The sequence below is a fragment of the Ranitomeya variabilis genome, chromosome 1 (genome assembly GCF_051348905.1).
Source record: "Ranitomeya variabilis isolate aRanVar5 chromosome 1, aRanVar5.hap1, whole genome shotgun sequence".
Lineage (NCBI taxonomy): Eukaryota > Metazoa > Chordata > Amphibia > Anura > Dendrobatidae > Ranitomeya > Ranitomeya variabilis.
Window position 1 is genome coordinate 672,160,246 of NC_135232.1, and position 11,852 is coordinate 672,172,097.

Genomic DNA, 11,852 nt, shown 5'->3' on the forward strand with positions numbered 1-11,852 from the left:
ACCAATAAGTAGGGATTTGCTCTGGTAGGCAGTAGCGCAGGGCCACAGTGATGAGGCAACCCACAGGCTTAGAGTCCAAACTTCAGTGGTTTATTAACACTTTAAACAGTAGGCAGCAGAAAGTAAGAAAAAAAACATAAACATACTCCAGCTTGGAGAACCACTGGTCTCAGATTCACCCTTGCACGGGATGGGCATAACTAAGCGGCTGCCTGGTCAGTGGTGTCCGCCAGGTGCCATTCCCAGAGTTGCTATGATTCTTGTCACAAAACTTTGCAGCATGTGTAATCCAATAAAAAACAATTCAGGCTAACTCCAGTCTAGCTCCTCACACCCTGCATACAGACCGTGTACCAAACAAAAGACTCCATTACATAGACCATAACCACACCCACAGGTTAGGTACCTATCACATGGGCTGATCACGTGATCATGAAATCACTGCAGGTCATCAACCTTAGGGAAAATCCAGACCAAATGTTATCCTGCTGGACGAAATATATTTTCCGTCCAGCACTACACCTTCCACTGCACCACAAGGCATATACACCATGTTCCAAATTATTATGCAAATTACATTTTTCTCAGATTTTCCTAAATGGTTGGTGCAAATGACAGTCAGTCTAATAAAAGTCATCACCCATGTTAACATAGGACCCCTTCTTTGATATCACCGTCACAATTCTTGCATCCATTGAACTTGTGAGTTTTTGGAGAGTTTCTGCTTGTATTTCTTTGCATGAAGTCAGAATAGCCTCCCAGAGATGCTGTTTTGATGTGAACTGCCTCCCACCCTCATAGATCTTTTGCTTGATGATACTCCAAAGGTTCTCTATAGGGTTGAGGTCAGGGGAAGATGGTGGCCACACCATGAGTTTATCTCCCTTTATGCCCATAGCAGCCTATGACTCAGAGGTATTCTTTGCAGCATGAGATGGTGCATTGTCATGCATGAAGTTCATTTTGCTCCTAAAGGCACGTTTCTGCTTTTCATACCATGGAAGAAAGTTGTCAGTCAGAAACTCTATATATTATTATTATTATTATTATTTATTGTTATAGCGCCATTTATTTCATGGCGCTTTACATGTGAGGAGGGGTATACATAATAAAAACAAGTACAATATACTTTGCAAAGGTCATTTTCACACCTTCAGGAACCTTAAAGGGCCCTACCAGCTGTTTCCCCATGATTCTGGCCCAAAACATGACTCCTCCACCTTCTTGCTGACGTCACAGCCTTGTTGGGACATGGTGGCCATCCACTACTCCATCCATCTGGACCATCCAGGGTTGCTCGACACTCGTCATCAGTAAACAAGAATGTTTGAAAATTAGTCTGCATGTATGTCTGGGCCCACTGCAACCGTTTCTGCTTGTGAACACTGTTTAGGGGTGGCCGAATAGTAGGTTTATGCACCACAGCAAGCGTTTGAACCTTGAGGTTCGAGGGACTCCAGAGGCACCAGCAGCTTCAAATAACTGTTTGCTGCTTTGTAATGGTATTTTGGCAGCTGCTCTCTTAAGGTACCTTCACACGAAGCGACACTGCAGCAATAGCGACAACGATGCCGATCGCTGCAGCGTCGCTGTTTGATCGCTGGAGAGCTGTCACACAGACCGCTCTCCAGCGACCAACGATGCCGAGGCCCCCGGGTAACCAGGGTAAACATCGGGTTGCTAAGCGCAGGGCCGCGCTTAGTAACCCGATGTTTACCCTGGTTACCAGCGTAAAAGTAAAAAAACCAAACAGTACATGCTCACCTGCGCGTCCCCCAGCGTCTGCTTCCTGACACTGACTGAGCTCCGGCCCTAACAGCACAGCGGTGACGTCACCGCTGTGCTTTCACTTTCACTTTAGGGCCGGCGCTCAGTCAGTGTCAGGAAGCAGAGGCTGGGGGACGCGCAGGTGAGCATGTACTGTTTGTTTTTTTTAATTTTACGCTGGTAACCAGGGTAAACATCGGGTTACTAAGCGCGGCCCTGCGCTTGGTAACCCGATGTTTACCCTGGTTACCAGTGTAAAACATCGCTGGTATCGTTGCTTTTGCTTTCAAACACAACGATACACAGCGATCAGACGACCAAATAAAGTTCTGGACTTTATTCAGCGACCAGCGACATCACAGCAGGATCCTGATCGCTGCTGCGTGTCAAACGAAACGATATCGCTAGCGAGGACGTTGCAACGTCACGGATCGCTAGCGATGTCGTTTCGTGTGAAGGTACCTTGAGTCCAATGAATTTGTCTGGCAGAAACCTTCCTCATTATGCCTTTATCTGCATGAACTCTGTGCTCTGTTTCAGTCACAAATCTCTTCACAGTATGATGATCACTCTTAAGTTTTCGTGAAATATCTAATGTTTTCATACCTTGTCCAAGGCATTGCACTATTTAACACTTTTCAGCAGCAGAGAGATCCTTTTTATTTCCCATATTGCTTGAAACCTGTGGCCTGCTTAATAATGTGGAACATCATTTTTAAGTAGTTTTTCTTTAATTAGAATCACCTGGAAAACTAATTTATCACGTGTTTAAGATTGATTTCAGTGATCCATTGAGCCCTGAGACACAATGCTATCCACGAGTTAATTTGAAAAACAAAACAATTGAATCTTTATGACACTTAAATCAAATTTGCATAATAATTTGGAACACCGTGTAGGTCATAGGAAGCTGAATAAAATGATACCTTGATATATGGGATCTGATGTCTTATTGAGTCGCCCGCCAGGGCCGTGGGGGGATGTCACGGTGGCTGTGACCCGGTCTGTGGCCCTGGGCGCCCAAATAAAATGAAAGGTTTTTTAAGGGGATTTGAAATAAAGTTTGTGTTTGTGACGCCACCTGTGGTATTCGGTCAGTGGGGACTGACACTGCTTAAAGGGGTCCTCTGGGGTGATGTTATGGCAGCTAAGATGGTATAACTTCCCACAGGTGAAGTCGGTCCCCAGGGCTCCCAGAGTATAGATGAGGATGGTGAGTGGTGCAGTAAAGAACGGAGGACACACAGGTACAGGCAGGGTCCGGCCGGATTGGAAGCAAGTTCAGAATCCCCTTTACCAGGTGGAGTTAGAAGCCTTCCTATTAGCGCGGTGACGTTGTAGCCCCTTACTAACTATGGCTTCTGGCAAGGTCCTCACAGTTCTCTCTGTCCTCCATAAAGGTGGGACATAAACCCGTATGACAGGTGGTTCGAGACTTTTTATAGTGTCTCTATCACGACCCGGGCTCTATGTGCCACTGTGCCTCCTGGGTATTAGGGTAGACAGGTTACTTGTAATAATCCAGCTGTCCTACTGGTTTCTGCTGTAAGTCTTAAAGTCCCTCACAACCTTGGTCTTCCGGCTACCGGTATCTGCGCTTCGCAGGGAGATAGCTCAATTGCAGCTGTCCTCCCCTGGTGTCACTCGCCTGTGCTTCGCTCTCCTGCACACTCACTTTATGCTGTTCTTCCTTCTCTGTTTCCCTGTCCAGGAGCTGCAGCTCTTTCTCGTGGCTGTATGGCCCCTCGCACTTCTCTCTTCTTTCCTCTATCCTCCAGGAGCTGCAGACCCCCACATCTGCTCAGCTATTCTCCTATCGTACCTGCTCCACCTAGCTGAAGTTCCATGACAAGCTCCTCTCTAGCTTCCTCTGATTCACTTACGGACTTTTCCTCCCAACTAGAATCTATAAATAGGGAAGTTCCCCTGAAAACCAGGTTCAGAGCTCCCCCTTCTGGCCTAGAGTGTGAACATGTTGTATGCATTGTGATTACCTGATAGCAGAGATCTTCCCTTGCTTCCAAGCGTGACATCACTCTCCTCGTGAGGAAAGCAATGACACTGACAACCAGGACCCTGGGGTGTCACATTATTAAAGAACAATGTGGATGCCTCTGGAATATGTAAATGAGCTGTTAAGATCTATGGGCCGGACATAGATGTCCATGAGAATCTGACTCCAGAGCTTATTTTTACTAATGGGGATGTTACCAGTGTGAGTCAAGTAATGACTGACAGTCTGTTCTCCTGATCTACAAGTCTTACACGGGCAACGTCTCCTTTCATTTAAAATAAGCTCTGGAGGCAGATTCTCAAAGATCTACGTCCAGCCCACAGATCTAAACAGCTTATTTACATATTAAGAAAAACATGAATTTCTCTGGAATAAGACATCGGATTGCAGATATCAAGGTATCATTTTCTTCTACTTGCTTTGCCCATTTAGACAGCTTGGAGGGTTGACCCTACTGACAGTTTCCCTTTAAATGTTTGAATTATGGAAGCACTTCTAAGACTCCCGTTAATTTATAACTCAAAGAGAAAAGAACAAAAAAAGCTAATAGCATTATCAGAGTATGAATGTGGGCATTGTTATAATTAAATCTATGAATACATCACAGGTCTCACTTGGATTTTCACATTTCAGAAATATTTCTAACATTTTATAAGCAGTGAAACATTGTCAGGATTAGGCAAAATTGTCACGTAATACTAGAAATAGAAAAATGAGCCTAAAACAATTGGCAGTTCAGCACCAAGGACAGATGTTTACTTGCAGACATGTTGATATTTCTGCTTTGTCATAGGAGCAGAATAATAAAAACAACAACAGTGCAGGAGAGCCAATGGCACCAGATGGCCCACATTGATGGGTCAGTTGATTTTTCATTAGTGTATCCATCATTTTACCTAATTAAATAGTGCTTCTGCCTTGGAAGATCCTAACAAAGCTTTTAACGCATGTGAACACAGCCTAAATGTTGAATAGACAGCTGGCTGTAAAAGGATATACATGGAAATGCTGTGTGCTTCATGTTTTTATTATTGCACCATTTTGCTGTTTTTGCATTCCTAAAGCTGGCCATACACCCCTTCACAGCATGTTTAAAGAGAATCGGTCAGCAGTTTTTTTCTATGTAATCTGAGAGCTGCATGATGTAGGGGCAGAGTCCCTGATTCCAGCCATGTGTCAATTATTGGTATGCTTGTTGCAGTTCTGTTAGAATCCCTCTTCTCGCTGCTGTAGATGTAGCAGTGGACACAATGCTGTGCCCTGTATAACACCACCCCTGCTACTGATTGGCAGCTTCCTGTGTCCACTGTCAGCAACCTGCCAATCAGAGGTGAGAGCGAGGTTACACAGATTAGCCTGAATTCACATGAGACCTAGTCAGGCAGTGATAATCTCCTGCTGATAAAACACTGAACGTATTGAAACTACAGCACACAACCTAATGAATGACACATCCCGGAAATCAAGCACTTGCTCTATATTATGTTGCTCTCATATTAAATATCAAAAACCTGCTAACAGATTCCTTTTAAGAGACCACTTGAACTTCAAGGTTCTTAACAAACTGTTTTGCCCAATATACATTTTCTTTAAGGGAACCTGTCACCAAGTAACGGCCACCACCTTTCAGCCCTGATATACAGTATTGGACCAGCGACACCCCACAGACCGGACAACCACGCAGGTGAGTATAATAAAAGTTATTTTTCTTCTCTTACAGGTCGGGTTGGCGGCAAATATACAGCATTATAGAATAGAGTATATCAGCCCTGAAACGTGGTGGCCGCATCTCATGTTGGCCAAACCTGGTGACAGGTTCCCTTTAAAGGGACTCTGTCACCTGAATTTGGAGGGAACAATTTTCAGCCATAGAGGCGGGGTTTTCGGCTGTTTGATTCACCCTTTCCTTACCCGCTGGCAGCATGCTGGCTGCAATATGGGATTGAAGTTCATTCTGTCCTCCATAGTACATGCCTGCACAAGGCAATCTTGCCTTACGCAGGCGTGTACTATGGAGGACAGAGAATGAACTTCAATCCAATATTGCAGCCAGCATGCAGCTAGCGGGTAAGGAAAGGGTGAATCAAACACCCGAAAACCCCGCCCATATGGCTGAAAATTGTTCCCTCCAAATTCAGGTGACAGAGTCCCTTTAAATGGTAAGTTCAGGCAGCATCAAATATCCCAACTCAACAAAGGATAGGGGATGCTAATATCCAACATGCTTGATTCTTCTACACCTAATATTGAAACATACACATAAGGTTGTGGTCTAATTCCACAAAAAATCTTTTGAGATTAAAAAGAATGATCTATTGTATATAGCCAGTTTAAAGGACTTGTCCCATAAACAATATATATCAGCTAGCCTCAGAATAAGGGATAAATGTATAATTGCAAGGGGAGAGCAACCACTACAACACCACTTGGTCATGATAATAGGGGGTTTCAAACTCCCGAACACAGTGAAGCCATAGTGAGCATGTGCAACCACTAAATCATTCCAGGTGTTACATATTATTTATTTATTTATGTGACAATCCCTTTAAGAGATGAAGATTAGAGACAAAGCACTTATAATAAGAACTGCATACTTGTTCATGGTATGATTTCAATATAATATTCTGCTTCAACAGGAGGGAACATCCAGCCTAAATTTTATCTTGCATGTAAGTGGAGCAATTAAATAGAATCTGTCAGCAGTTTTTTGCTATTTAATCTGAGAGCAGCATTATGTAGGGGAAAAGACCCCGATACCAGGGATGTCATTTTTTGGCCTACATGTTATTTTGATACAATCACAGTTTTCTCTGCAGCAGAACTAGCAGAGCTCGGAATGCTAAGCTGTGTATAACCCCGCTCACACCACTGATTGGCAGCTTCCTGTGTACATAGTATATTGACAGAAAGCTTCTAATAAGTGGTGGGGACGGGTATGGATCAGGAAACACAAGACACCTAGTCCTGTAGTGATAATCTCCTGCTGATAAAACACTGAGTTTATTGAAACAGCAAAACACAGCCTAGTAAGTGACACATCCCTAGAACCAGGGTTTCTGTCCCTACACCATGCTGCTCTCAGATTACATAGTAAAAAAAAACTGCTGACGGATTCCCTCTAAAATCAACTATAACTGACAGCAGAGATTTTAGTGTTCTTCAAATATCTGTGACTGTGTTCACTATTTTGTATCACAATCTCAGAATCTCCGATAAAACCTTGACCTAAGAATGTAAAAGGTGTAAGCTTCATGCAAACTGTGTGAGACCCCCCAGTTTCCATGTATGATTTATAATATTGGTGTCTTCCTATGACACTGCTACATCTACCCCCGCCTGTAGCTATGCCCGGGTGTGTGTGTATGTGAATGATGTCTGCAGCTCTTCAAGTTTACAGCTCGTTTGAAAAACGTTCTTTTGCTTAACAGTTGAGACAATGAAATAGAAATGTAATAGTTGCTTTGACTTTTACATTCAGTTTGCCTTACAGTCTCTATTGTTGATGCCCTAACATGTCATAATAATTATTTGGTAAATTAAGTGGAAAATATGAATCATTGCTGGATTAAATGCCATCCAGGTGCTTTGTTTTTTCACTTCCAGATCCTAGCTGCTTATTATGCCATTGTGTTTACCGTGGAAAACATTTCTGACATATATCAATTTGATATGTCATAAACTACCAAAATGAGTGGGGTTTTGACAGCTTGTCTTAGTGGCAGAAAAGCGTTGGCACAGTTACTCTTTACCATGGTAAAAGTGCTTGCCTGTTCCAGCATATACCCAAAATCCATATTGTCCTCTGGAAAAGGCTTCCCAATGGAGAAACCGCCATCCAGCAGATGGATTTCCACTGGTGACGTCACGTACATATGCCAGACTTGTCTGATAGGAAATCCTCTACCAAGGTTCTCATTGTCCCCACCATGAGTAAAAAGCTTTTTTTTCTTTAAAGGGCTGCTCTATCTCCATATGACCCTTTTGGGGCATCCTTATATAACTGTAGGACCCCCTATTGGGTAAACCCCTGATCTATGTTGCTAGTAATAGACTGCAGATATTTAACTCCATGATATGCTTTGCATTAGTTTTACTGGTTCCAATATTTTTTTTCCCTGTATTAATGCAAGAAACAATGTATCATCTACTATTTATGACGCAATCTAGGTGACCTGACAAAGTCTCCAACTAGTGATACTGCCTTTAAACCTTGCGTATTTGCTGCATGCATCATGCAAATGGATGAGACTGGCATCATCATCTGTATCTGGTTCACAGCCAAAAAACCCTTTGCATCATGTAACCCAGACTAACTTTTTACTTTACAAAATTTATATGACTGCAGAACAGTAAAATATTCGCTCACGTCTGATTTTTTTTATATACAAATCGAAGTCTCCAGTCCTTACAATTTTCACCTTACGCATTCTAGACCGGTATTACCTATAAATATTTATAAGGTAAAGAGAATTTTCTGCATTTTTTTTTTGTTTCACATATTATCTCGCTGACACAAAAAACACAACTGAAGGGGAGAAGAACTGCAGTGTTTTTTTTTTTTTTTTAAATTCTCATGCCTGCAAAGCGTTCAATGCAGCATTGACAAAAAGATAAGTATTGCTGTCATTGAACTTAGCATAAGCTTCCCCCCCAGTGCATTGTGTTTGGCACATAGGGGTGGGAAGCCTGCAGGAAAAATACTAGGACCTGCAAGGTTCTGCATTGAACATGTCCTTCGGATTGTGTGCTGGTAGCCTCTGTGGTTTATGTGCTGTCTGTAGTATTCCCTGGCTGTCTGCCTTATCTCACAGCAGCACATTGGAGCTTCCCATCTCTCATCAGTGGGGCAGTGTGTGCACAGCAGTAACAAGAAGGATGCTTAGCACTGCAGCCTGAGTGCCTTACTACCAATAGTGTAACCCCTAGACTGCTGGAGACTCAAACATTAATGTCATTGACAGGTTGTTTTTTTTTTGTTAAATTTTGGCCAGTTTTACAAATAACTGAATTAAATCAATAGCTAAAATGCAAGTGTAATATACATTCTATTCTGACAACAGTTATATAGTATTACCTGTAAGATGAATGCACTATATAGATCACTAATAATAATAATACATTGGGTATTTGTAAACACATAAATACATAGTATCAATGAATTGTTTTTATGTTTTGCAGTTGTAAGGTATGACATTGTATCATAGGTATAAATGACCTTCATTGCTCACCTCCTCTCTAACATCCACCTCTGGTGTAGTTATAGTATTTTCACCTGGGGTATCTGCTGGGGTTTCAGCAGCTGCTTCACTTTCTACTTCAGTAGACATCCTTTGCCATTCTATTTCTCCAGGTCACCCTGATGCAGTGTAAAGAAATCCTGTTGCCCAGGAGGAGAAGAAGAAGAAGCAGCAGCCAGCATCACTTGGAGTAGTGAGCACTCAGCCAATGCTGCAGACTGCACCCCATCATTTCTATCACAGTTCTCCAGTCCCATGCATAAAGCAGGATTCATACATTCTCCCCCCCTCCCTTATTCACCCATGTAGACAAGAGGAGGGCTACATACTAGACCCCCCACATTGCAGCTCCTCCATAAAGGGTCACCAGAAATGGCACTTTGGATAAAGTAGCTGGCACCCTGCTGTGCACTGCAGGAAAAAAAGAAGGTAACTTCAAGTAAATGCAGCAGACCATTGGAGATGTGACAGAACAGAGTCAAGCTTTCTTTTTCTGCCTCTGATGTCTCACTTGTGTGCACACCCCCCTTTCCTTCCCAGCAAGAACCCAAAGCAGGAGGTATCAGCAGCACACATGCAGAGCCCCACTCCATCCACTGCCTGCCATAGGCATTTGGTGTTTTCCTGCTTAAGAAAAAAACACCCTACACCCTCAGTGACTTTATACACTTGCACATCCCCTTTTTGCTGCACTGTGAGGTCTATGGACTCCTGCCAAGCACATTAATAGGAGCCCAGTTCTGTTGGTTCTTCCAAATCACCCATCATTATTCTTTCAGAGGATTCTCTTTTTTTCTCCATTCTCTATGGTGATGGAAGCTGAAACTTTCCTAGTCCTGACCAATTATTCCTATATTATGTAGACAGTTCTATTTCTGGCTCTGATGATATACCAGCAATGAGAAAATCCTGTTGGGATTTGCAGGTGGGAATTAAAGGCTGGCGCTGATGGGTTGTGCTTCCTAGCAGCAGGTCATAGCCTAGGAGATAGGTTTCATGTAAAATCAGTGGAGATAATGGGGAAGGAGGGTGGATAGGAAAACCTCTCTATAGAGTTAAAAATCAAGCAAGGGCATAAGTGGAGATCACAAAGTGATATCAAGAGAGGTGGCAGTGTTTGAAGGTGAGGCGAAGAACACACCTTGGTACAGATCTACTGGGAACAGAAAATCAGTACATATAATTACATTCTCCAGGAGATGCTCTCAACAGGGGAGAGTTTTATAATTTGGTCCATTTACAAGTTTAACGAAACCTATCTGTAACGTTTGCACTATGGGGATTTATTAAAGGCGATAAGTGGCACTTCAGCGATTGTATAACTGTTCTATGTTACCCTGGGATACATTTACAGGTGTAGGTTCACCTAGGCGAATATTGTTCATATAGCGTAATAAATGGTAGTTATATAATGGTAATTATCTGCAAAGATAAGCTGGATAACTGGTGTATCATTAGCTGCTGAAGAGAGTTATTTAAAAATAACATTAGCCTATATATATTTTCTATTGATGCAGTTGCCTACTATATTTACAGTGTAGGGAAATAGCTTATGTTCAGGTTTATTGATGATACTATAATTCAGTTTTGTATTATTGCAAACATGATTAAAAAGGAATCTGTTAGCAGGTTTTTGCTGTATAATCAGAGGGCAGCCTAATGTACAGGCTGACATACAGATTTCAGGGATATGTCACTTACTAGGATGTGTGCTGTTGTTTAAAAACAATGAATTTTTTTTTATCACCAGGAGATTATCACTGCCTAGACTACAATTCATGTGAGTCCTGGTCTGACAACGCCCCCTCCTCTGATAAGCAGCTCACTGTCAATAATTTACAAATTGAGCTGTGGTGTGGGTGGGGGGCAGCGTTCTTCGATCTCCTTCATCTAAGAACTCTGATTGTGTCACAACTGCTGCACCCAGTAACCTAAGTGATACATCGCTGGAATCAGGGTCTCTTTTCCTACAATATGCTGCTCTCAGATGAGGTAGAAAAAAACCTGGTGACAGATTCCCTTTAAAAGCATCACAGCAGGCTCAAGGTTTGTTTGATGCCTGCACCCATAAAGACACATTAGACTGTATAGAAGCTGTATATATACAACTAGATGGAGGCCCGAGGGCGGTAATGTCATGATGGGGGCAGGCTTTGCAGCGTTGAGAATCTCTCCCCCCATGTGCTCACACACCTATCCACTCTCTCTTTCCCCATGTGCTGACTTCTCCCGTATGAGCTCTCTTCTTTGACCTGTCTACCCCATGTGCTATATGCATTGTTTTTGACCCAGCGATGCTGTTGCTCTTCAACAGTCTCATTTGCCCGTTGTTATCTTCGATGTTGTGCCTTTGCTGCTTTCCTTTCATTGGCGTACATTTTAGAGGGAGCTGTCATGATCTCTGCAGGCAGAGATCATAGCAAGCCTATAGAAGGACAAGCTCTCGGAAGATGGAACTATACTGACCATGAACTAAGCCTGCCGCGCAACTAGAAATAGCCAGGTAGCATTTCCTATTAATCGCTAGATGCCCAGCTCTGGCCTAAGACCTAAATAGCTAGCAGAGGGAAATATAAGACCTGGCTCACCTCTAGAGAAATATTCCAAAGAAGACAGTAGCCCCCCACATATAATGACGGTGAGTTCAGATGAAACAACAAACGCAGCAGGAAAATAGTCTTAGCAAATTTGAGGTCCGCTTACTAGATAGCAGAAGACAGATAGTATACTTTCATGGCCAGCAGAAAAATACTAACAAAACACCATCCAGAGATTACCTTAAACTCTGGCATTAACTCATAACGCCAGAGTAGCAATCCCTGATCGACGAGAGC

General features: G+C 42.8%; 1 protein-coding gene across 1 annotated transcript in view; it reads right to left on the reverse strand.

Annotated features, from left to right (window-relative positions):
* The window catches only part of LOC143775707 (transmembrane protein 151B), a 99,443-nt gene extending 89,846 nt beyond the window's left edge, over positions 1-9,597 (reverse strand). Inside the window, exon 1 of the mRNA XM_077264169.1 lies at positions 9,010-9,597. Coding sequence (XP_077120284.1) covers positions 9,010-9,108 — 99 coding nt within the window. The 5' untranslated portion in view covers positions 9,109-9,597. The remainder of the gene's footprint in view (positions 1-9,009) is intronic.
* Positions 9,598-11,852: the final 2,255 nt, after the last annotated feature.